The following is a 26,068-nucleotide window of genomic DNA, read 5'->3' on the forward strand; positions in this document are numbered from 1 at the left end:
TGTATTAAAATTGAAAATCATATTCAAAGGCTATAACGAACTGAAGAGTGAAATATTTGCATCTGTAAGTAAATAAAATAAAATATGAGTTTAGAAAAAAGGTTTTAGATATTAAGAGATTAAGTGAGGAGCATTTCTATGAATAATTTATTTTTAATGGATATCTTTTTCACAGAATCTTCTAGAATTATTGATTTAGAAAGCGCTGGCGGGCATTTAATTAATTAGTAATATTTTTTGAATTAATCAAAAATGAAAGATATTGGTAGTTTTATAAATTTTTGTATGGCGATCATATTCAAATAATAAAACTAATAATTCTAAATTAATAACGGATTTTCGACTTCGAAAGCTTATAACTTTTTGTGCTTTGTTTTTTATAACGAATAAAATATTTCCCTAAATATAGTATAGGGACCTGGGAGCGTATAGAATTTGGGGTTCGTAATTTTAAGAAACTGACTTTTTGAAAGTTTAAAATGTCACAGCATGAACATTTGTGAAATTGAAAACATTTCGTGATTGGAAGTATATGTCCATAACCCACGGTTGCTAAACTAAAGACCGGATGAAAACTTTTGTAGACAATGCGTATATTAACACATTCAGCAACAAAGAAATTGAATGGAAATGTTGCTTAAGAACTATTCAACTATTTCACCTCGCTTATCAAACGACGCTTACATTTAACTGCAGAAAAGTATTTCTTGGCAAAGAAATCAGGAATGTTGCACAATAGCAACAACTGTGAATATGGTTAACTTGAAAGTAATAAAACAGAACAAACCAAAGAGAGTAAAATGTTATGTATAGGAGTTAGGAATACAAAATATGGAAATGTACAAAGCATGTACAGTAAAAAAATTGAAACTAATTTCTAAATTTCCTGTCATTCAGGTTTCATAGGTTCTGTGGCTTCTAAATTGTCTTCCGATTCATTTTCTTCGTCACCTGTTCCCCACGGTTGAGGGTCTGATGTTCCGAAAGCTAAGTATATAGCCGTAGTTAACACGACGACACCTATCGTGCTATAATAAACGTATCTCCACTGAGCCATAGACCGCTGTTGAGAGAAAGCATATATAAATAACTATTTCGCAATGGTTAAAACAATATATCATACTAATTCAGAAGTCAAACCACAAAAATCAGCGTTATATTTTCAAAATTTTTTTACAGGACTAAGTTTTTTCAGCTGAGGATGGTGGTTCGGTAAAACCATCGAAATTAGTCCAGTAAAAATTTTGAAAATATAACGCTGATTTTTTGTTGTTTGACTTCTGAATTAGTATTTATTCGGCATGTTATTGTGTCTTAACAATCTATCATTTTTGAAAACTTGCTGGAATAAGAAAATGCATTCAGCTATTTTAAAAACGTTACATATTATATCTAATTCTTGTCAACATAAGTTGATGACAAATAACGCTATATTGAATATTTATTTTCAAAATCCGTTCTCAAAATATTTTCTACAAATATCTAAATCATAACATTTATGTTACAAAATCAACCATCTTTTAATTATTTTAGTGTGCAAAAGAAAAGAAAATTATGACAGTTAATCCCTGTCGAATACAGAGGTTACGTTATTAATACATTGCGCTCACGGCAAAATCGCTTTTCGCAAAGTTACCTTTTTTCATGGAAAAAATGTGTTAGATATACTCGTATTTCTTCCATATCTGAGAATTCTTCGCTTTCAATTACTTTTGCAATTTATTGGATTCCTTTCGCTTCATTTTTAATCATTAGCAATCTTAGAAAATTGTTGGCAACTTCTGGCCATAGCTGAAGCGAGCAAGCATACAAAGATTTCTTGTAAAGAGTACTTTGCCATGGTAACGCGGCCGGTGCTCTGCAGCGTACCCCATATGAATGAATTCTAGCATTGGAAAAAAATAATTGCAAATAGTTAAGATAACGCGTACGCGTAAAATCGCATTTCGCACATCGGTTTTCTGTCCAAAATCACAGGGGTTTTCTGTGCAATAGTTATTTAATTAATTATTTCTAAGTGAAGAACCTCTAAGCATAATAATGTTAGTACATGTTATAACAATGAAATACTGCATGCTTATGTTTGCTCAAGGAATTATTTTTCCAAGAGTAAATCGCTCACTAAGATGATTGTACGCTTGAGAAAGTATATATTTAAAATAACTTACTATCGCAAAAACATCGTGTTTAAGTTAGACTTGAAGAGAAATCATGAAAATATTCATGCAACAGACCGTTTCGGCCGACAGCATTTCGGCCGACCGTTCTTGGAGGCAGTTCCCAAGGTAAATAATCTTCATGTACCTTGCAGTAATCATATACTATATTTAAATTAATGCATATTGCTTACGTGTGTACTCCCATCTCGCTTCTCCTATCGCCAAACTTTTGAAGACCTCTTTCGGCTCGGCAGTATTTTATATTACACATATTTTTATATTAAACATTCTCCGGGATTCCAGCCCGGCCCCAAAGATATGGCAGTCAGCATTGGTTATTGTAATCTGACAGGACAAGAAGAAATGGGTGGGTCACTAAAACTTTATTAAACATTTTATAACCCCATCGCACTTTGTGTACTCAATTTTGATGGAGGGGCACGGATGTGAATGTCTCCCGCCCAATTTTCCCTAACACCACTCTGTCGAGACTTGCAGCTGTCCGTGTATTTTAAGTGCTTCCATGCCGCATAAGCACGTGCACTTATAATATTCCATGGTATTCTACAGTATTCGAACCTTGGCACAGCAATACGGCAGCCACCATCGCTAATCATTATGCCTACCTAAAGTATGTAAAGTAGTAAAAGCTGATTTGTGTGAATGTCATCCAAAGCTTCGGCAGTCGAAATTAGGCCTTTATTTTACTTCGACGTGCATATACCTATACTAAACCATAAGCACACGTGAAAGGTTTTTCCATATATTGTGATTTCATGAAAACATGAAATTTTTCTTCGGTATCTTCGGTGATTATCTGATATGCATAACTTCAATTTTTACTCTGCTTTATATTTTGTTGATACAACTATTTTCACTCGGAAACTATATTTACATAATCTTTTAACTATATATCAATTTCAGGAGTGATTTCCAAAATGACGATTGTATTGAAAATGTTAAATCTTTGCTTGAAAATTTAAATAGGAAATCGTTTTCATAAAGTGTGAACGACCTTCTGTGTAACCTAGAGTATCCTTAAATTTCTAGGGCAACAGGAATATCGCTAACTTCATTAATCTTAATATTAGTTTTATTGTCAACCAAACGTGTATGAACTGCGCTTATCAAATTATTTTAATTTCAGTTTTAATTATACATGTATGAATTTTATCAAATAATCTTAGTTTTATTGTCGTTCAAATATACATGAGCTATGGTTGTCAAACTGTAGAGCTTCGATAAGTCAAACAGAACCTTAAACTGTAGAATTCGAAATTATTTATGTTTCCTTATAAAGAGAATTTTTTTAACGTCATAACTATCATATTGCTCCGTGTTGCGTAAGCTTAGTTCTTAATCACTTTTTCAATCAGCATGAGTTTTCCTCTGAAAGAAATAAAATAATTAATGAGGATTAACTTTTACCGAGAAATTTAAGCATTTATAACGTACTTCATACTTTGTTGACCATCCAACTAATGCTGGAATGACAAAAAATGGTATGACACCAACTATGCTTAATATTCCAGATACTGTGCCTGCAATAAAAAGGGTCATTTTAGTATTATATTGGCGATATGTAACTTTTTCAGATCTATATAGTCGGTAATGCTCATACCTACAAATTTATTAATACCTACAAGTTTATTAAATATTTAATAATAATTTTAAACCTACAAATATTAAATTCATATTTAATTAATTTAAGTTTTTTAATATTAAGTCATATGTATCTTCAAAAGAGAGAACAGGTCAAAGAATGCATGCATTTTGTTTAGCCATTTAAATATAGAAAAGAGAACTTACATTTCACTTACGTATTTTAAAAATATATGCTGGAAAAAACAAGCAATAATCCATTCTTATGAATTCGCTCTGTATACGTATCAGGTAAAGCAAGCTCGCTATTCTGTGAATATTGATCAGATACCATATTTATAATATGATGCACAAACACTAAACGATAATGTATCTTTAAATCTTTGGAAATGTATATTTCACCGACTTAAATATTTTGAATATTACTTAGTCTTTTCTTCGATTATTTTAGTATTTGATATACGAAATTCAGAAATCATAGCTTTGAGTTCAGAATCAATAATCAGGAATAGTAGTTTTTGAATTTGTAAAATGTTTTGTTATTTGTACAGAGAAATTTAATTTTAATAATATTATTAGCATAGAAACAATGCTTCTGATAAACTGATTTCCTTTTATCATAACGGCAAAATTTTAACGAATTGTACAGTGTATGTTATTAAGGGAGGAATTTTAATAAATGCTACATCTGTAACTGAAATGTCTTCTTGATTTAAAATAAAATAATTATTTATGAGGATAGTCCAAAAAAAGGATGGAACTTTTTAAATTACGCGCGAAAGTTTACACTTTTTAGCGGCATATCTTGGTAACATATCGCCTTTGACCAAGCTCCGAAATATACGCTAAATTGAGAACCATTGAGAAACTACCATTCGAGATAGGTCATGTATGAGCTTCTCGTCCGAGGAATGAAAAAGCAAAAATGAAAGAGGTTGAAAGAATAATCCGTCAGTGTGGAATTTTAAGTAAAACTGGGGAAACCTTTCATAGAAACATTCCAAATGCTTTACCAAAAGCATAGAAAGATTGCTGCAAGAGCCAAACACAGTACTTTGATTAGTGTCAATGTTTAGGGAAGCCAGAAATTCGGTTGCCGAAGTTCCCCAAAACTGGATGATCTTCCACGTCGACATACTATGAATTAGTGCATTTTTACCAATTAGTCAGAGAGTAAACAAGAGTAATTCTCTATTAATGAGACAATTATAACATGATTAAGAGATTCCGTATGTAGAAGAGATCTCAGCAGTGGTGCATGCTGCATCATGACAATTCTTCAGCTCACATATCGCTTCTTGTTACCAGTCATCTGACAAAACATCACGCTTCTGTTGTTCTTCACCATTATATTCTCTGGACTTGGTCAGGCAGCCTTTTCTCTCTTTCCCAAACATAAAACTACTCTGAAGGACGTTCGTTTACAGTCCATCGACGAAATTCAGGAAACTACGACGACAATACTGCACACCCTCGATAAAAGTAATTTCCAGCAGGCGAAGAAAGGATGGCAACGGTGCATTCATACCAGAGGAAAGTATTTTGAAGGAAACAGTGCTTGGAAATTTGTATAATTAGCAATAAAGGAAGAACAGTAAAAATTCCTCTTTTTTTAACAGTATTTGTAATATTACTAAAGTGACAATTTTTGTATAAAATCAAATATTTCGAAGAATAAGACGAAAGGCAGCTTGTTTGTTAATGCGGGGATGAAAAGAAAGAAAGGAAAACATAATTAATACACAACTGCTTGAAAACGAATTGGAAACAAAAATGAAATTTCATATACAGTGAAGCTTCGATTCACGCATGTAGTTCATTCTTGAAGGTTGCTCTTCATCCGAAATATTTATAAATTGAAACTATTTTCTCTACATGAATTACTGTATAATGGATTAATTTTTCCTTGATTCCATATAATTTCTTTCTCTGCGGCATTACATTTGAGTTTCACTAACCAAATCAATTTTTAGTTTACATCTTTTCTACTGCCTCATTTCTCCACAGGATTGTTCATTTCAGAAATTAAGTTGATTTCAATAGCAAGCAGTTTAATACAGGAATAGCTTGTAAATGTACGAGAGTTTGGATTAACCCCGGCTGCTTGTCGGTTCAGCTTGCCACTTGCTGAATAGCAGGTGTTCCGTGGGAGAGTAAAATTGGTAATTTAATTGGACCTAATTGGTAATTTCAGATTTAAAGCAGCTGTTCGTAATCGTCCATAAACTTGTAGCGTCTGGTAGAAGGTAATCAGGTAGTGCACTTAAAAGAAGATTAAAGGAAAATTTTGTGTTCACCCCAGATCCAGGAGACTCGTAACTTTGTGTTGTAATATTTTTAAGTCAACGCTCACTAGCAGAGCTGGGAGAACAGTGAGGCAGGTGAGACTTTTGGAATTGGAAAGGGCGCCAAATCAGCGACATAAATTTAGTAATTCATTTCGAAAAAAAAAAAAAAATTATGATTGTTAAATTTTAATTTTGGAAGAACATCAAGAAGCATAAAAAACTTTATTGTAAAAAATCCAGCTGAATAAAAGAAGCAGAATTAATAAAATTAATTTATTTTAGAAAATGCTGAGGTTTTTAATGCGAGCAAAAGTTCGAGTCGATCCAACTACAAATATTTGCTTGACTGAATAACAAACATTCAGATTTAGTTTTCACTTTAAACATTGTTAGTTTTTCGATGATGTGAGTTATCCATATCTAGTTTACTTTAGAGCTTAAAAACCGATAGCGATTTTAGTATCGTGTCGTGACAAGAGATAAATCAAGTAAATCTGTCTTGCTTACCTGTAAGATTTGGTGCAATATCAACTCCCGCCATGCAAACACCAAATGTTATGAAATCACCTAGAAGACCTCCTATTGTGAAAAATACTGTGTTTAGAAGAGGATCGCATCCGGCCAAAAGAATGGCGATGAAACCCATACATGAAAATATGGAATCTAAGAAAAAAAAATGGTCAGGTATAAAAGGAAAATTTCGACAGGTTTAAAAAAAAATATTAGAAATAATGGTTGGAAGAAATAATTACTTTATTAGCTCGAATGAAAGTCTTGCAAACACACGAATCTTTTTTAAAGGCTGATTTACAATAAAATAATTCGTAGTATATGAGACGGCTTCATAGCTGACAAGATGCTGACCCCCGAAAATATCGTGGCAAAATATCGAGGACGGAAACATGTCGTATAAAACATCGCGGGAGAATAGAAAACAAGAAGAAAACATCGCAATCCTGGAACATAGTAGAAGAAAATTAAGCGGCACAAAACTTCGCACTTTTGAAACATTGTCGTACAAAATATCGTGGTGAAACATAAAGCACCTACAAATCACAACATGAAGACAACATTGTAAATATGTATTTTCCGAGAGAAAAGAACTAAGTGAGATTCCGCGTAATGCATTTGTTAGCACAAGAAGACATAACTAATATTTTGCCTCTATATTTCATATTTCTGCATTTTTGTATTAACTAATAATATTTTACTACAAACACAAGAAGGATACCCAAGCATTCAAAATCTGGAATTTAGTAAAACTTTACGTTAAGTGTAGTAGTTAAATAGAATTTTAAACTTATTTATCTTCTACTTTTTGATTTTTTTACAATATATTTTTCTTAAAAATCTATTATGACTTAATAGTCAATCCTAGTTAACATCAACGCGATCAGAATTACGGGTAGAAAGCGTTAACCAATCAGAAGAGAATTCAGAGGCGGTATTTCCCAGACGAACGGAGACCACGCGTGATGACTTAACTTCAACATTTCGCTCCTTGCCGCGTCAGTTTCAAGCATCTCCTTTCAAATATCCAGTTTATACCATTGTTTGTAAATGGTTACACTTTCAAAAATTCTTCTTGAGGAAAATAAAAAGTTAAAAGGAGTAATCTTAATAAAAATTTCAGGTAATCATTAAAAATGCATATGTTAATAGAATATCTTAATAAATTATTTAAATCTCAAGTTTATTAGCAGTAATAAACCTTAATTATCAACCATAAATGATATATGGTGGAAAATTTTTATAGAAAAATCTAAAGCAATAAATTGTTGCGAGAAAATAGTGATGGATTTGGAAATTCCAGATTTTCAATTTTTCTTAAAATCTAGCTACATCAGTTTAAGGTTCCTCCTTTTTCCTAATGGATAAAACGTTGTCTTCCAGTGTTAAAGAATGTGGATTTAAGCACCACCAGGGCTGGTATTGTAATGAAGTTGGTATTTTGAAAAAAAAAAAAAAATTACAGAAAAATTTACCTCTACTTTCAGAGTAGCAAAACGCTTCTTCAGATTCATGAAGGTGAAGTCTGAAAACCGTGTTCAGATTGCAAGACACCTTAGTGCGGAGGTAATACACTCGGTCGAAAACTTAGAAGGTACTATGGACTTGTATTGGGCGTTTCGGCTTTGCTTTTCTCACCTTTGAAGATGGTGTAAATACACCAATTTTTAAAATTTTTTTTGTGGTGTGTGTGTGCACAAGAAGCTTGCATTTATTTTTCATTGCCTATAAACTATAAACATAATTTTCGCCTTCCAGTCGGCACTGTGCGCATTAGCCTTCTTTCAACAACGAGCCTTAGGCACAGTTCAGAAGATGATCTGGATGCTATTATCTGATTCTGTTTCCGCTGCCGCTAGCCTAGCAAATCGATACTGATATTAGCATAAAGTTGCTGCTTTACCTAATTAGATTTAGTGAGTTCTTAAATTTAAACGAGTGGTGACGAGTAAACCATTTGTTAAAAAAAAATTGAGAAAACTATTATTTATATGGGGAAGCTCGCTAGTATGCAGCTGATTTTATGAAATACTTCTAAGCATTTTAATGGCTTCGTATTTGTTTTTCTGAACATGCATGACCACTTTTCAGTCAAACATAAACTTAGCCAGAGGTTTAACATTGATGATAATTTTTAATTTAAAGAAAGAACTTTTGCACGAAAATTAGCAAATTTACTAATTGTGGAATTCGTTTTTCAACAGAGGAAAAGAAGTATTATATAAAATGCAGTTACTTCAATGACTTTTAGATAAAAGTGACTTTATAAAATAAAATTTTAAATAGTATATCTTCATTAACATGTGAACGACTAATTGAAGGAACTACAGTTACTTTCAGGTAAATAAAATGTACTAAGGCAGAAACTAAAACATTTTTCAAACATTTCTGTTTATTAAGTTGAAAATAATTGATTTCTTTTTCAAGTGTGGTATTTAGTTTAGTAATGCTATAAATCCTGCATATATTAAAACAAAATATAATTTTTATTCCATTATTAAACCAATGATATTAAGGGAAGTTCATACACATCATGCAAAAAATTTTCTGGTAATATTGCCCATGAAAACTTCACTCTCCAAAATCGAATCATAAAATTGCGAATTTTTAATTATCATTTAACAAAAGTCATAAATAAAGTAAATTAGATATTTACAACGATTTTTTTCTGGGATATCCTATTTTTGCTGCGGTCATCTCCCGTTGCATTCCACTTCTGTTACATAAAGCAAGAAGTAAAATAAGTTTTAATCTAGCAGAGATTAGATCCATTTTAACTAAAAAATGTAACCGTAAAAAGTCAAAATACCGCACAAAAATTTACATTTTCCCCCAGGTTTCCGATCGAGGAGCCATCTAGTGTGCGCATATGACAACTTTTGAAACGAAAGTTTCCTCGCTGGTGTGAACGGACCTACTTAGAGAGCTTTTTTTTCGCGTTTCCGCTTTTCTCGCCACCGGACCAGCGTTAACGTAGCTTCAGCAACATAAGTTTAAAATTTTTTTAAGTTCTGTACGCAGAATTAATTTTTACTAATTTTCACATTTTGATCACTTTAAGTTTTCCTTTCTTTTTCATTTGAACTTTATTAGTTAGTACAAAACTAAGAAATACAGAGGGTAAAATATATGTCGTTTCTTCTTGCGCTCACAAATCATTATGCGAACATGCATTTAAAACTTTTAAACTCTGAAAACATATCTACAATGCTATCAGGATTTTCAGGTAGGGCTTTATGTTTTACAGTGGTATTTTATACGACAATGTTTTTAAAACTGCGAAGTTTTTTCAGCCGCTTAATTTTCTATGACCATGTTCTACACTAGCATGTACCATGTTTTAGAACTGGTACATAATAAAGTATGTAAGAATGAAATGTAGAATGAAAGAAAGCAAGGTGTTTTCTCCTTGCTTTCTTTCATTCTACAATACATACTTTATTCGACATTTTCTTTTAGCATTGTTTTCTTCACAATGTTTCGGTCCACGACGTTTTCACCTGCAACCAGCGTAATACATTCAAAATATCACGCCTTCATAAATGACGTGTTATACTGAAGGTGTTTAACAAAAAAGGGTACTGAAAAATTTAAATATACATTTTAAAATAAAACAAAGCAAATACCTTTACTTTAAAAATAAGGGTTAAGTTATAAGGTATTCCCCCCTCTTTTTCGCATGATTTCATGGTGTAACCGGAAGCACGCTCGATGCATATTCAGGAGGTACGAAGCTTGAATCCCGGCGAAGGCACTGCGGATTTTTTCAGTTTCCAGCATCAGTGTAAGTTAATAACTCTACGAAGTAATAAATTATTTCCTTTTTTAAATGCTGTGCTGTTCATTAAACATTGGTGTGTGTGTGGGTAAAAAGGAACTCTACACTTTCTTATGCTGCTTAACTGGGGATAATCACATACCCCCCCCCCATAAATTGCTCTCCTGGCATTCCAAAGGTTTCAAATTAAAGACAAACGTCAGTATCCTAAATTTCCAAAAATTATGCAACAATTTTCTTACTTCGACCTAGATCTTTGCAAATTTAATTTCCTCATGCTCCATAAATGTAAATCAACTTTTACATCCTGTGAATATGTTCAAAAGAATTCCACTTGTGAACTTTACAAACTGTAATAACCTGTTTCAGCATACTTTATTAAGTACCTTTTCTTAAAATTGTGTCGATTTCTTGTCAAAATTATTTTCCGTATTCCGCATTTTTGCATTCTCAAATCCCAGAGCTCTCAGATTCTTACTCATCGTGTTTTTTTATGTTATTCTCAATCGATTTGACCCCGTCAACACCTTCCTTGGTATTGTTACGAAATGGCTAGCTGTGGCAAGATAGCTTCCTCTCAAAGTAGGGTTGGGGTTGCCAAAAAGTGACAAGGAAAGGTAAGGTTTCCAGATTCAGCACAAAATCGCTCGTTTGGTGACATTTGGCGACAAAATTAGCTATCTGCCACAGACGGAGCGAGAACATTTTACAACGAATTCTTACAAGTTTTCAACATAATATTCTCGAAGGCAGGTCAAAAGCTGTATGTACTCTGCTTGTACGTGGAGTAGGAGTGTATCTTGAGAGAGTAGTGTCTAGAGTATGTTGAGTTCAATAGTGGTGTATACTGGTTTGGGTTCAGAGATTAGCTTGAGAGCAACCGAACCGAGTCAGGAGCTATATTTGAGTGCTTTGCCATGATGCTGTGCTGTCTTCACCGTTGTAGCCTGAAGGCTGTAATGATGATTGTTTCAGTTTTCCGTTGCTTTACGACGACTGGTAACGTGTCTTTGGAACTTTCCTGTATAGGACTTTCGAAAAAATTGTGTTTTGATTCGTCATCAAGTGTTGCTGTCAATCAGTGTTGTCATCAAGTGTTACGAACCCATAGAACGCAACAGTGTTATTAGTACAGTTCATCATGCTTTCCCAGTGTTTCTTACATTTATCTCATTATGTTTATCTGTTACTTATTATATTTGTCTTATTTTTGCTACATCAAAACTGATATTCTCAATTTAGTTTCTGAATTTAAAATTGTATTGAAATTATATTGTATTATCTTTTATGTTCTAACTCGTTATTTTTAATAAATACTAGATATGGTATGTAAGGTGTGATTGCACGATGTACTATAATAGCTAAAGTCTGAAAGTTTCAGTTGTTCATTTTCTCAACCTTTCTTTGTAAACTTTTGTAAAGCTTGAAATTTTTTTTTTCCATAAGAGTTACTATGGGAAGGCATTACCGCTTGACCAGTGGTACATTGCTGGTGTCCCGCATACTTTTATCTGTATCTGTACATTCGACATAAATGGTGTCCGCCGATAACATCGCGGACGAAACGTCGCGGAGAAAACCATGCAAGGCGAAAACGTCGTGCTACAAAACATGGCATGGTGGAAGAAAACATCGCAAAGAGAAAACATCGCAGTTCTAAAATATCGTGGTACAAAACATCGTCGTCGAAAATAAAGCGGTTCAAAAACTTCGCAGTTTAAAAGCATCATTGTCGAAAATATCGCGGTAAGAAATAAAGTATCTATAAATCATCGCATGACGATAACATCGCAGACATGCTTTTTTCAGGTCTTAATAATTGCAAATGGTTATTCCCATAATGATTTGTGAGCGCAAGATGTAAAGAAGGATAATTTTTACTTTCATATTTTTTTATTAAATAATAAATTTTTGCTGAAAATGTAAGAAGGCAACTTAAGCATAGAAAATTAAATGCAACATATAGATTATACTTCTCATGAAAAATTACCAATAAAAACTTTATAAAAAATGATTTATTAATGGCCTTTGTTAGTTAACTATGTCGGTTTAAAATTCTATTAAGTGCATTAATTTTCTATGCTTAAGTTCCCTTGTTATTTTCTCAGCAAAAATTTATTAGTTAATAAAAAATATGAAAGTAAAAATTATCCTTCTTTCCATTTTGCGCTCACAAATCATTATGGAAATATCCATTTACAATTATTAAAACCTGAAAAAATCATGTCTGTGATGTTATCGTCATGCGATGATTTGTAGATACTTTATTTTTTACCACGATATTTTCGACGACGATGTTTTTAAACTGCGAAGTTTTTTAACCGCTTTATTTTCGACGACGATGTTTTGTACCACGATGTTTTAGAACTGCGATGTTTTCTCTTTGCGATGTTTTCTTCCACGATGTTTTGCAGCACGACGTTTTCGCCTTGCGTTGTTTTCTTCGCGACGTTTTCGTCCGCGATGTTCTTGCCACGATGTTTTCGGCTGTAACCACATAAATAAGACTTTTAACAGAGCATTTTAAAGCAAAAACACAGTTATAGTGCATTTGTAAAATTCATAACATATTATGACAATAATTGTATCAGAATACAGGTGTTAAGAAGTCGTGGAAGGTTAATACAAGTACAATAGAAATGTTGCCTGAAAACTCACTGTAAAACACTCTTTAAGTATGCAATAAAATTGAATTTTTGCGATTATCACAGCCATAACTCACTGGACGTTAATGTTCCGCAAACTATGAGGTTACTTCAACTGCTTGACGGCGCCTACCAATGGCCGATCGATAACGTCGCTGAACACTGTAGCTCGGTATTTGGAATCCGGTCGAACGGGCTGGCTGCATAGACTGTTTCGTTTTTTTCTCCGTGTGTAGCGTGCATACTGGCCAGTTTCCCTAAGAAAGTCCTTTACAAAGGCATCCCTCCCCTTAGGCACGTAGTCATCGAGTCTTTTGCCATATTCAGATAAGCTTAAGTCAACTGCTTGTCGAGTAAGAACATTATGCCACTGAAATGTATCAGAGAGCTTAAAACAGAAATCAACAAGGAAGATTCAAAATTATTATATAACAAGCACTCAACCTCACCGGCGAATACTATCAGCCACTACTGACCTCTCCTACGGAAGTGAATGAAATTCCCATTAAATACTGGTTCTACTTCATCTACACAAAACGCGATACTGAAATCTCCTTCTGGCAGGGAGTTGTAGGTGGAAAACAAGAATTCCAAGAGAAGGATTTCAAAATAAAAAATAACTATTAGAAAATTAAAATAATCTCTACAGATGAATCACAGATAGATAATCGACGGCTTTGATCGTTTGTGGTTACTACTTTTAAGCTACCTCACAGGATGGCACGCTAGTCTTAGTAGCCCATTTATGCGCAGGCATGTTGATCAAAATGCAAATTTCGATTGTTATCGTATATCGTGCAATTACTTTACGTTGTGAACATTCCCTACCTCATTTGATAGTTCAAGTGAAATATTTTTACGTTTTCCACTGTGTGTGCATTTTGTATGCCGGTTGAAACTGATTAATATGCATGTTATATGTACCAAATATTATTTCCATATCCACAAGTATTTCATTTTTCTGTAGAAATATTCCTTTCCAAGTTTCTCTGCATAGTAAACTTTTAATTTTGTCACCGATACTATGTTGAAAGCAATGTGATTTGTTAAAGATTCACATAAGTTTGTTGATTTATTCAAAAATATGTTATTAACAGTTTATTTTTAAGGTACACGTGTCCTGAGCATTTGTTGGAATCTATGTGTTTGCTTTATCATTCGGTATTTCATGATATATGCATGTATTTATTTATTATTCAGTATTGCCAAATTTTATAATTATTTAAATAACTGTACTCCAATATAAACATGCACAATGTTTAAAATTTCTGCAGTACTTCATGCCAGATCATTGCCACCCAAAATAAATAAAACATTTTAAATAAGACTGAAAATTCGAATCCTCGAAACCTACGAATCTAATTACCTTCAATGAATTTTATTTTAACTCTACTGTTTACCGTAAACCATTTTCTGTTTGTTTACTCCCCTCCCAATATTATGTGTTCGATTTCTAAGAATCCTACTTCTGATTTTAATACTTGGGAAATTTACAGCCTATTCTAACTATGTGGTTATCATACATAGGCTAAACTTGACAAATATTAAAATTTTGCAAGAAGGATCACTAGTCATATGTTCGAAAAGGAGAAAAAACAAATCTTTAAAAAATAAATAAATAAATAAATAAATAAATAAATAAATAAAAAGTCAATCATGGTGGTAAATTTGATTACAACCTTGACTTTTGGTCTTCCAAAGTTCTCTGTAAAGCTTCTTACATTAGTGAATTAGATTTCCTTGAAGCTTTTCACATTACCAAAAAATTATCTCCCTTACTCAATAATATTATTTCCATTCCAGTTCTTCCTAATACTTTCAGAATTTTTATTTTATTTTATTTTTCATTTTTCATTTTTCATTACTATTTTCTTCAAAGGATGGGGCTAAGTTGTTACTTGAACTGCTCCGCTCATCACTTCTGGCATATTAAACGATCCTCATTTCTCCCATTTAAAAAAAAATGATTTTGCTCTTGAAGAGGAATGCATTTAATCGTCCTTGAAATTTACTTAAAGTTTTATGCAAAATCCTTAAAGTTTTCGCAAAATCTACTCTAACTAAGACAGCTTTTTTGCTTAATTTAAATCCTACGAATTGATTCTACATTCAGAAGTCAAATCTTCCCGCAATTTTCGTCAATTGAATTTTTCGAATTCTAACTTAAAAGTCATTGAGGCATTTCCCGTCAAAACGTTGGAAAGATTAGATTCATGTAAACCGACACAAAATTTAAATTGAAAAAGCGATTATTACAGTTTCTTAGGACTTGCAGCACCAGTATCATATCTTGATGACCGGAGACAGAACAAATGTTTCACTCATGCAGATACTAGACACTTGATTATTAACTTTTCAACGAAGTGCTATAGTAAGGCATTTAGACGTACAAAATATCAATAAAATAGTATGGTTGTGTTACATTTTTGAGCACGTTATAGCATTGCATCAGTGAGTGCCGAATTATATCATGAGGCGTCGTTAATCCCACACTGTCCATGTCACTTCACATTTCTTTTTTATTTCTGAAATGAAATCAAGTATTTAACCGACACCCAGCTATCTCTCAAAAATGCTCGACTGGCGAGAAACTGGGACATCGAGTGACCAAGGAAACAACACTTGTACACTTTGTAATGCATTTAGAATAAAGCGAACGTTATCTTGCTGAAGAAAGTCGATTCGAGTACTCTGATGCTACGGAAGATGTTGCGGCTTATCACTAGAGATGAATGTCCTTCAGTTCAGATGGTGATGAATGGGGGCACTTTGTCTTTACGAGTGGTTAACAAGTATTGTTCCCACATTCATCATTAATTGGATTATTTTTATTTTAATTAATAGTAACCAAATTAACTACATTTTTTATATTAGACTACATAATATAAAAGATTAAATTGTGAAACACATTCACATGAAAGAGGACTAAAAATCTAGAAATAAAATGCAATTGCAATGAAAATAAAGTTCACAATCCATAGAGTCCATGAAGCTCGATGAAACATTCATAAAATCTATCATACAAATAATCATAATGTCTTTATTAAGCCTTTACAACTTATGCTCACAAAATAAAGTTGCTGCATGTCAGGTAATAACTAATAAGACTACAGCATGCGGTTACTAATAAAAAATGGAAATTGTAAAGAGATAAATATGCTACTATTATATTCATATTTTTAAGTGGGATTGCAAATATCTTTACCAGTGATGCAAGTAGATTCATAATTTCACGAAATTTGAGAACAAGATGTGTCTGCTTAATAAAGAAGCTTTCGAAAGAAATGATATCAGCTTCTGAAAATTTAATTTGGAATTCTTTCGTCCGGGGCCATTCCACTGTATGACCCGGAGATTCAGTGTCCCCACAGATACAACGATCATTCTTATAAAATTGATGCTTATATCAAAACGTTGCGAAGAACCCATGTCCTGTAAAATGTATCTTGATAACTGTGGAATCGAAACTTTACCATTTATATCAACTGTTGGCTTATAGTTAAAGGTACATCTGTGCTCTTCACAAAAATTCCATTCACCTTGTCGTCTTTTAGCGAGATTGTCAGAAGGTATACAGTGGATAAAAAAAGTATTGGCAATTGCCTATAACTGGTCATATTAGCAAACAAAGGAAATGCTCGATAATTTTAGCTGGACATAATGAACACTGGAGGCAATAAAGACACAAATCCTAATGAAACTTTCGTTTTAATATGGCTTTTACACAAAATATACAACAAAAACGTAAATTTGCATGTCAAAAAAGTATTGGCAAGATCATACAGAAAAATGTGGGAACAAAATTAAATATTTTGTATTCATACCTTTTGCATCTATAAGAGCTTGCAATCTATTTCTCATAGAGAAAACCAAAGTCCTGGCTGTTGAAAAAGTCCTGTTGGAAAAAACCAAAGTCCTGTTGGGAATTTTGTGCCATTCTTGCAAGAATATACACTTAAGTTCATCTTTACACGAAATTTTATGTTTCCTGAATTCTAGGTCCAATTTAAGAAATAAATTTTCAATTGAATTTATGTCAGGCTATTCAGGCGGTGTCTTTAACTGCAAGGAGCATTATAGAGTAATTATTGCGAGATGTAGTTCACTATATCTTTACAGTAATTGTTCTGTGGAAACACAAATGATGTTCCTAAACCAAGTTTTGGGACACTGAATTTCATGTAATGGCGCAATATGTAAATGTACGCGCATGCTCTCATAATACCATCAATGAAGCACAGATTACCAATTCTGTTTGTGTGCGTGTGTGTGTGTGTGTGCTGCCATACTGCCCCAAACTACGCCGCTCCCTCTACCATGTTTTACATTCTGTGTTAAATGTTGTTTTCCCAGTTCGGTGTGAGGCTCTCCACACATATTGTCGTCCATTTCTCTCAAAAATGTCAAATTTCAATTCGTCGGACGAAATAATAGTGTTCCAAAATTCTTCTGATAAATTAAAATGAGATTTTGAAAATCTAATCCTTTTCCCCTGTTTATTTCTGAAATGAAAGATTTATTTCTAGCTGTTCTTCCATAATAACTTCCTCCATGTCAGACATTCTATAGAGTCTGTACACTAAAAGTTTTATGCGAAGTATTAGTAACATCTTTGGCTAACTGGGGTGCAATTATTTTAGGGTTTTTCTTAACGTCTTTAATAATGACACGTTTTCCCATGCAAAAAATATTCGATACTGTCCACTTCTAATCTTATTTTCCGTCGATCCCGTCTCTCTGAACTTTTTTACAACACTTCTAACAGTAAATAAACTTATGTTCTGTATTCCTAAAGCACGATAAGGTAAACCCTCATTTCTGAGCTGAATAATCATGTTTTTAACATTAACATCACACTCCATCGACTTTGAATCCATTTTATCACAGTATTAGCAAAATAACATTTTAAAAGTTTTGAAGTAGCACTGCAGACTGTATACTAATAGGGTTTCTTATCAGTCTAAACACGTGACCTCTACATAACAAAATTTGCATAGCAGTTAAAACTTTGCCAATACTTTTTTGACATGGAAATTTACGTTTTTGTTGTATATTTTGTGTAAAACGCATATTAAATTGAAAGTTTCATGAGATTTGTGTGTTGATTACCTCCTATGTTCGTTATGTCCAGCTAAAATTGTCAGGCATTTCCTTTGTTAGGTAATATGATCAATTATAGGCAATTTCCAATACTTTTTTTACCCACTGTATTTTAAGATGTGATCTGGAACTCTGGAACTCCTAATAATAGACGAACATGCTTTCTGCTTACACCAGCTACGTACGCGGTAAGAAGGGAGAAAATCTTACAAATCTGCCTAGTTCAATCTCATCTATCTGCTTTTGCATATTGCCAGACATTTTTGAACTACCTTGTATTTAATCTATACAGGACGGCAAATGTACTTATCGCATATCGAATTCCAAAAGGATTGAACGTCGACCTAACTGGCGAGCAACTTTTCCTGCTTTCTACCGTCCCATTGCGTTTAACGTTAGTATACTATGCCTTATGAGATTTCTACTACTAAAATTATGCAGTTAAAGAGGTAAGTACTTTTACTATTATTATTATTATTTTATTAATGGATGTAAGAAGTGAGATGTTAAAAAAAATCTTCAGAAACACTGCGTTATACTTCTGCTCGTCTCTTCCCAGTAGTTAGTTAAAATAATGTGACAGATAAAGTACTTAAACACAAAGAATTTTTAGATATGTAGTGGCAGAATGCCCGATGGCCAGAATACGGTAAAGCATAACTTTGAACACTTGTCACAGATGTTGAGATTTTTAATTTAAAAATACGAAAATAAATTATTTTTACATTTTATGAATTCTTAGACTGCCTCTACATAAATTTGCGTTTTGAATAAGTTTACTGCATCGGAATATTATAAAATACTTTCCAAATGTATTTAATACTGATTAATAACCTACATCTTAATCTGTTTTTTTTAAATTACGTTTTAATGCAGTTTTGATTTTATAAACCGATATATTATTTTGTTTCTAAAATTAAAGTATTTTTATAATTCCTGTAATTAAAGTATTTTTATAATGTTCACCAAATTATATTCAAACTCGAATATTTCCTCTAGCAAACCAACAAAAACAAGAATTAAGCGTTGAGAGGACTTATTATATCAACTATCGGCTACACTACAATGCAAAAAGCTACACAAGTGTATTTAGTACATTTGTACGGAAGATAAAAATAGCAAACATTTATCTAAGAAAGAATCAGAAGTCTTCATGCTAACACACAGACAGGAACAATATTAAACAAAATGCTTGTGAATACACATAAACATGATTGCAAGTAAAAAACTGTAATAATAATCTAAACTGGGATGTTGAACTCGACTTACTAATTAATGTAGCTCCCTTTCTAATAAATCCAACAGACACATATCCTTTTTTAACAAGCCAGTCAGCAGGGTAACCACACAGACAAGCAAATAAACCCCGTGTTAAAGGTGGAAGACAAGACATTTCGCCATTCTATAAAAAAAAACCACACGTCAGTTAAATTCAAAACAAGATTATAGAACAAACCTGTATTAAATGTACAGCATATATAATTACACGCATAAGATGTAAACTCTTTAGCAAAAAAAAAAAAAAAAAATCGAAGCACCATGAAGGAAGTGGTTGTTGAAATTGAATAAGTGTATAGCTCATAAACACATAATAAAATGATTAAAAAATCAAGGTTATAGTACCTGTTCACGGCTCACAATCATCCACTGAGTGTTCAAATTAGTAGTTGGTTGAACCGCCCCTGGCGGCAACGCATGCTTTAATTCGTCGAGGCAAGGAGTGGTAGATGTTCCTAATGTCATCCTGCGACACATTCTGCTGGGCATTCATCAGTTGTCGCTCCAGATCTGCGATATTTTGTGGTGCCCGAATCTGGCGACCTACCATGTCCAAACATGCTCGATTGGTGAAAGGTCTGGTGACCTTGCTACCCAAGTAAGAATATCAACTGCACGGAGACAGTCCAAAGATATGCGAGCGGTATGTAGCCTAGCATTATCTTGTTGGAAAATGGCCTCAGGATGACATGCCATGAAGGGTAATGCAACTAGCCGCAGGATGGTATCAACATATCGTTGAGCTGTTAAAGATGTCCGGAGGATGACTAAAGATGATCTGCTGTCATAAGAAATAGCGCCCCACACCATCACACCAGGGGTTATGGCAAAAAAAAAAAGGCTGATTGGGAACGCTGGCCCAGTCTCCTACAGACAAGAACACGGTGGTCATCTGCTTCAAGAGTGAAGCGAGAATCATCGCTGAACACTACACGGTGCCAGTCTGATGGCAGCCATGATGATCGGCTGTGACACCACTCCAGATGACTCCGCCGATGTTGTGGGGTCAAAGGCAAACGTCTTAAAGGCCTCTGCCAGCGTAACGCCGCCTCAAGAAAGCGCCATGAGATGGTGGACGGTAACAAGAGAGGTATAGACGTGGCTGTAGTGCGTTGAATAGTCGACAATGATACCACCGTTGGGACGGTTCGGGCCTGGCGAAGAATTATCCTATCTTGCCTCGCATTTGTGCTCCTTGGCCTTCCAAAGCCTTCATTTCGACGGCAATTTCCTTTGTAGCAATCATTGCTGCCAACATCTTTGCACAGCAGTGCATCTTACCCTGCAATTGGCGGCAATTGCTCGGTATGACCACCCAGCTTCACGCATCCCTAAAAAGCAACCACGTTCGAAGTCGCTCAGGTGTCTGTAAGGTCTTCGGTATTGTCGTAATAGCATCTTTAGTTGCTTCTTTACGGAATTACAATAGCAGCAACAAAAAAAAAGATAAATCTTCCGCTTCCGTTACTGGTTTTATATTTTTAGAATTGCGCACTAGAAATGCGAGCTATTATTGCAATTCCTGTTCATTTGCCCTAAAACTTTGATCATTTGCATATCCGATCAAGATGTTTTTGCATACCAAATTTCGTCACGATCGCAAAAGTTTTTGATGCTTCGATTTTTTTGCAAAATAGTGTATTTCTTGTTTCACACACTTTGAAAGCAAAATGTCAGCACTTTAATATTTTAGGTAATAAATATTTAGGTTTGAAATAAAAACTCAATATACGCGAAATATTAAATCATTCTGAAACATCCATTCAACAAATTTCTGCTGAGTTTGAAATTAAGGCATCGTGACTTTTCGTCTAGAAAATGTCAGAAATTTTCGATAAGAGACTGGAAAAAATGTTAAACAAAGGTAATGATTCTCCAAAAGTGCTTATGAAATGTCGTATGAAGTAATCTTAATATCAACAATTTGTATGATACTGAAGATATGATTGATACGTATGATTCTAATACTGAAGTAAAATTTATTAAAATTATATCATTAAATGTTATAATTTTAAGTAAATCAAAAAAAAAAAAGAAATTACAACTATTCACGTTGTTATTAAATAACCTTGCACACTATAAAGATTATTAGTTAGCAAGAGCGTTATTATATTTAGAAGTCAAATGGATATAATCTCATCCAAGATATGTCACAAAAAAAAGAAGTGAAAGGATTACTGACCATAATTATTAACCGTTAAATTATTTATAGGAATATATACTCTAATAACGTTTTATACTATAAGGTACTCAGTTGATGAGATGAGTATCAAAATAGTTAGTAGCATAGTAGAGTCATTAGGTTAACTGGAAGCAGAAAAGATGAAAAATATACAACCATCTTCGCCGGGAATCGAACCACGGACCTCTGGAATACTGGCCCAGCGTGCTACCGTTATACCACGAAGGCACGCTAGGGAAGTGGGAGAAATATCTTATAGCATCTATTAATGCATGTTTTTATAACACATGATAAATAAGAATTTTATCATAATAGAAAAAAAAAACTGATGTGTACACCACATGACTTCCTTGTACAGAATATTAAATTATAAGCATTTTTTCTTGCATTTCATTTAAACTTATTGGATTGAATTAAATTTACTTCGCCGAAAACGCATAAACCACAATAGAATAAATGCATTCTTTAAAATTCACTCTATTTGTTTACCATAGCGACACTCTGGGGCTCGGTTCACTTAACAGTATTATATTTCGTTTATATTATAACTCAGAATGCACAAAATTTATATCAATTAAAGAATTATCTAATCGTTGCCACATGTCCTATTCAAATACTGTAATAAACCTAGAACGATGGATAAAAGAAATTAAGCAAGCAAAACAAAAAAGAAGCAGTTTTTCACAGGCGATTGAGTATTTCTTATTCAATTAATTCAGTCTCACTTCGCGAGAAGGCAAAAATACATAAAATCTCAAAATATCTGTATTAAAAATTACGAAGTATATCTTAAACACTTATTTCCTCGAAAAAATTCCAAAAAGGATTAAGCATGATTTAATTCGCAATAATAAATGAATGCGTTATCTTTGTTGTTGCGAAACTAAGTTTCTAGATTGGCAACAAATCCACTATTCTGCCGTTTAACATGTAAACAAGCAATGGCGGCCATCAAAAAAAATTATTAGGCTTAGCGGCACTTAGACAACTTTAAAATTGTTGATAATTCTAAAAAGATTGCATACAGATTCACTAAAGGCATAAAAACCTTAACCAGAAGATAAAAACAACATAATTCAATCATTTTTAAAGCAAAAAATGTACAATTTACAAACATATAAGAGTAAAGAAACTGAGATCACTGAGCCGGGTAACAGAGTGGATATATATATAAATATATTTATATACGTTTGGTGCGGCCGATTGCAACCAAAATACGAGGTGCACATATACATGTTATAGCACTCCTATATACAAAATTTCAACGTTCTGAGGCTACTCTTTTTTAAGTTATGCGAGATACGTACGTACATACGTTCGTACAGACGCCACGAAAATTTCTCTTCAGAATTCATTTTAAAGCGGTTTTATAATTTTTTTGGAGGAAATTAGTATTTTATTCTGTCGCTTACGTACAGATATCACGCAAACACATCGTTAAATTGCATTTGATAACGGTCAAAATGGATATTTTCGTTGAAATATGCTGCCTGAAACTTTTCGCGACTACAATACTTCCTTTTTACTTCGTACAAGGAAGTAAAATATAAAAGACTTAGCATTAATAGAGCCGACTAACGATTTTGCACATTCATTGTATTCTCAGATTTGTTCAGACATCTCATTACAAGAACTAATCTTCCAAACAGCGGGAACAACAGGGAATGAACAGTTTTTCACGATGGCTTTTTGTATTTAACTGGTCGAACAAAACCTCTGTTTACACTTAAAAAAAAGAAAGAAAGAAATCCACCTATTTCTGCAAGATAATTTATAAAGAAGATGCATCGATACCTCTAAAGGCTTGTTAAGGACTACAGGCATTCTTTTTTGTTGTTGTTGTTGATTGATGCTCACTTTTCTGACCTATGTTCAGCTCAAGCCCACGAAACTACTCGTGGCAAGGAGCACAAGATTATGCCTGTCGTTTGCAAAAGTCTTGAGCACTTTAAAGGTGACAGTATGACTTAGCTCAGTTCCACCCCCCAATTCTGATAGAGAGCGTCCCAGGAGGGGCAGGTCTAAGGATCTGTCACTCCTCTTCCTCTACCACCAACCTCTAGAGAGGACTTTTGGTTCACCGCATATTTAGAGTACTCCCATTCCACATGGACATTATGTATTTACAAACATCCATGCTTTCTTCGGGATTCGAATCCGGGACCTTCGGCATGGCAGTTAGCGATGCTAACCACTATACCGGTTGGGCGGCATAGGTGTTCTTCTAGAAACAATTGACTGATAACTTTAGTCAAGGCCTTTAGTCAATAACTTTAGTCGACACATATTTATCAGATTAAAGCCTAAGAAAGTTTTCTCAAAATTAATATTTTCTGCTTTTAGAACTTACCGTAATGCTGTCTAAGTTAAGAATGGTACCCATATATAAAGCTTGAGTTGTGGAATAAAATCCAAGAATCCAGAATTGGCCAAAATATCCTAATGCTAAGGACCAGAAAGGAATTGATGTCATTATGGATTTCCATGGTATTCTTTTTATCTGAAAAATATCAGAATATTTCAGAAATATTGATGCTATTTTACTCATTTAATTAAGACTCATAAAACATATGTGAATTAAGTATCTACAATTTTGAAATGTGATCGTTTCATTTAATTATGCTCTGTGTAGGAAAGATAGCATGCTATGAATAATAATAGATCTTTGGAAGAGAAAGCAACCTATATTTTTATTATTGATAGCAAATTGATAAACACTGTCCCAGATACGATTAATACGATAAACTTTGCATAAAAAATAGATTTTTATAACATCCCGAAAATTTGTAAATATGCATTTTTATTTAATTACACTCCTAGAAAAGTGCACTGCTGACCATTGAAATTTCCTCCCTGTGAAATCGGTAGGCAACAAGCAACAAATTTGCATGAAAGGACACTAAATGCTGGGATATGCAAATTGTTAGCATTCCAATGCATGCGCACAAAGCAGGTATGAGAAATGCAATCTACATTGGTATAAATGGGATGACTGTGCAACGAATTTCTCATTTGGAAATCGCATTTGAACGTTGGTTGTTTCTGTAAAAGGTCGTCAGGATCGTGGCCTATCGGTACTGCGCGGCATTGATGTAAGTGTTGGTCGATATCCCATGACTGTCAGGCAAGTGGAATCGATGTATCCAGGAAGACCATATTGCTTGTAATACCTCAGCTGCCCTGGGCCGCTAACAATAGATAGGACAGACATGTTGTCCTCTCCGCTTAGCGGGATCGTACAGCCATGTCACATACTCTGAGTCAGAGACTTGGTTCGTGTGCAGGACAACAAATGGCTTCACTTGGGTTGCAAACCCCCTTTTATAGAAAGAATAATCCTATAATCAGCTTTTCTGGTCACTTTTTGAATTTAGAAAAAATGCCGAATGTCTTTTATTTCGAAATTAAAAATCTCTTGCGGATGAATGATCACATTCAGCTTGCAACTTTTCTATCTAGGTTCTTGTGTTTCATTAAGCACAAGTTTTTAGGTAAATACTCTCATCAAATTTTATCGTATTTATCTAGTAAAATTTGCTTAGCAACGATTATTAATTTCAATTAGCAACGGAGTTTTTATATATATATACTGTACTCTACAGAGTGTTATAAAATTTCTGTTCTTTCATACATTCAAACCTCTGCCTTTTCGATCAGCTGTACTACAGATGTCTTACGTTAGCATAAGCAGGCTGCCTCTTCTTTTTTCAACAGCTGCCATCTCCCATCCTTTTTTGGGGGACCCAGAGCTTAGGACTTTTAAAAATCAGGCCAGCCTTCAAAGGCAGTCTAGCGAATAACTTTCGTATCCATGCTCAGAATCCTTGCATAATAGTCACTTCTTTTCTGTCAGTCTGTTTAGAATGCGATTTAATTGCATTTGTTTGGTTGGTTTCAAAATATTTTCTGGTATTTCTAAAGTACGCCTGGTTGTATATAATATTCACTCTTTTAATTTCTCACTTTTTTGTTAAATCGTTGCATACATACATTCTATTGTCATCATACCACATTTTATTCAGTGCTGCTATCCTATAAATAAATTAAGGTACTGACAAGAAAAAGACCAAGTGATTATGTTCACATAACAAAAACTGGGATAAAGATTATGAATGGTGAGCGGCAATTAAAAATCCACAAGCAGTAAAATGAATCATTTGACAAAGTGTTTAAATTGGAAGTATGGGTGTTTTAGCAATAAGACAGCATAAACATTCAGACTCTCATATTAATTAGAGTAGCGCATTATCATCCAGTTCTCTAATTGATAAATTATTCGTAAAATCAAATTCTAGATAAGAAGATATAATAGTTTTTTCGGAAATAGCTCAAACATAAAGCGTAGTTAAATACACTCGTGTGTATAATTAAGACAATTTTCACATATGCAGAATTTCTAAAAAACTTATGGAGAGGTTTTAATGAAATTTGCTACGAATATACATTTATAACAGAGAAAGAAATGTACCCTTCAAAAGTTCTTTTATGTAAGCATGATTATCAGTAAAGCTCATAGTGCAGGGATG

General features: G+C 33.6%; 1 protein-coding gene across 9 annotated transcripts in view; it reads right to left on the minus strand.

The window, feature by feature from the left end:
* Positions 1–791: 791 nt before the first annotated feature.
* Positions 792–26,068, minus strand: part of LOC118203504 (dietary and metabolic glutamate transporter-like) — a 205,500-nt gene continuing 180,223 nt past the window's right edge. For 8 of the 9 annotated variants that reach the window (XM_085815060.1, XM_085815064.1, XM_085815061.1 and 5 more), the window contains 5 exons: positions 23,893–24,042; positions 19,352–19,484; positions 6,557–6,712; positions 3,615–3,700; positions 792–1,063 (listed from right to left, as the gene is read on the minus strand). In XM_085815060.1, coding sequence (XP_085671186.1) covers positions 890–1,063; positions 3,615–3,700; positions 6,557–6,712; positions 19,352–19,484; positions 23,893–24,042 — 699 coding nt within the window. In that variant the 3' untranslated portion in view covers positions 792–889. The remainder of the gene's footprint in view (positions 1,064–3,614; positions 3,701–6,556; positions 6,713–19,351; positions 19,485–23,892; positions 24,043–26,068) is intronic. The other variant, XM_085815065.1, reaches the window with a different exon arrangement.

This window comes from Stegodyphus dumicola, chromosome 4 (genome assembly GCF_044657685.1).
Source record: "Stegodyphus dumicola isolate Sdum_Otavi_A_Nest chromosome 4, ASM4465768v1".
NCBI lineage: Eukaryota > Metazoa > Arthropoda > Arachnida > Araneae > Eresidae > Stegodyphus > Stegodyphus dumicola.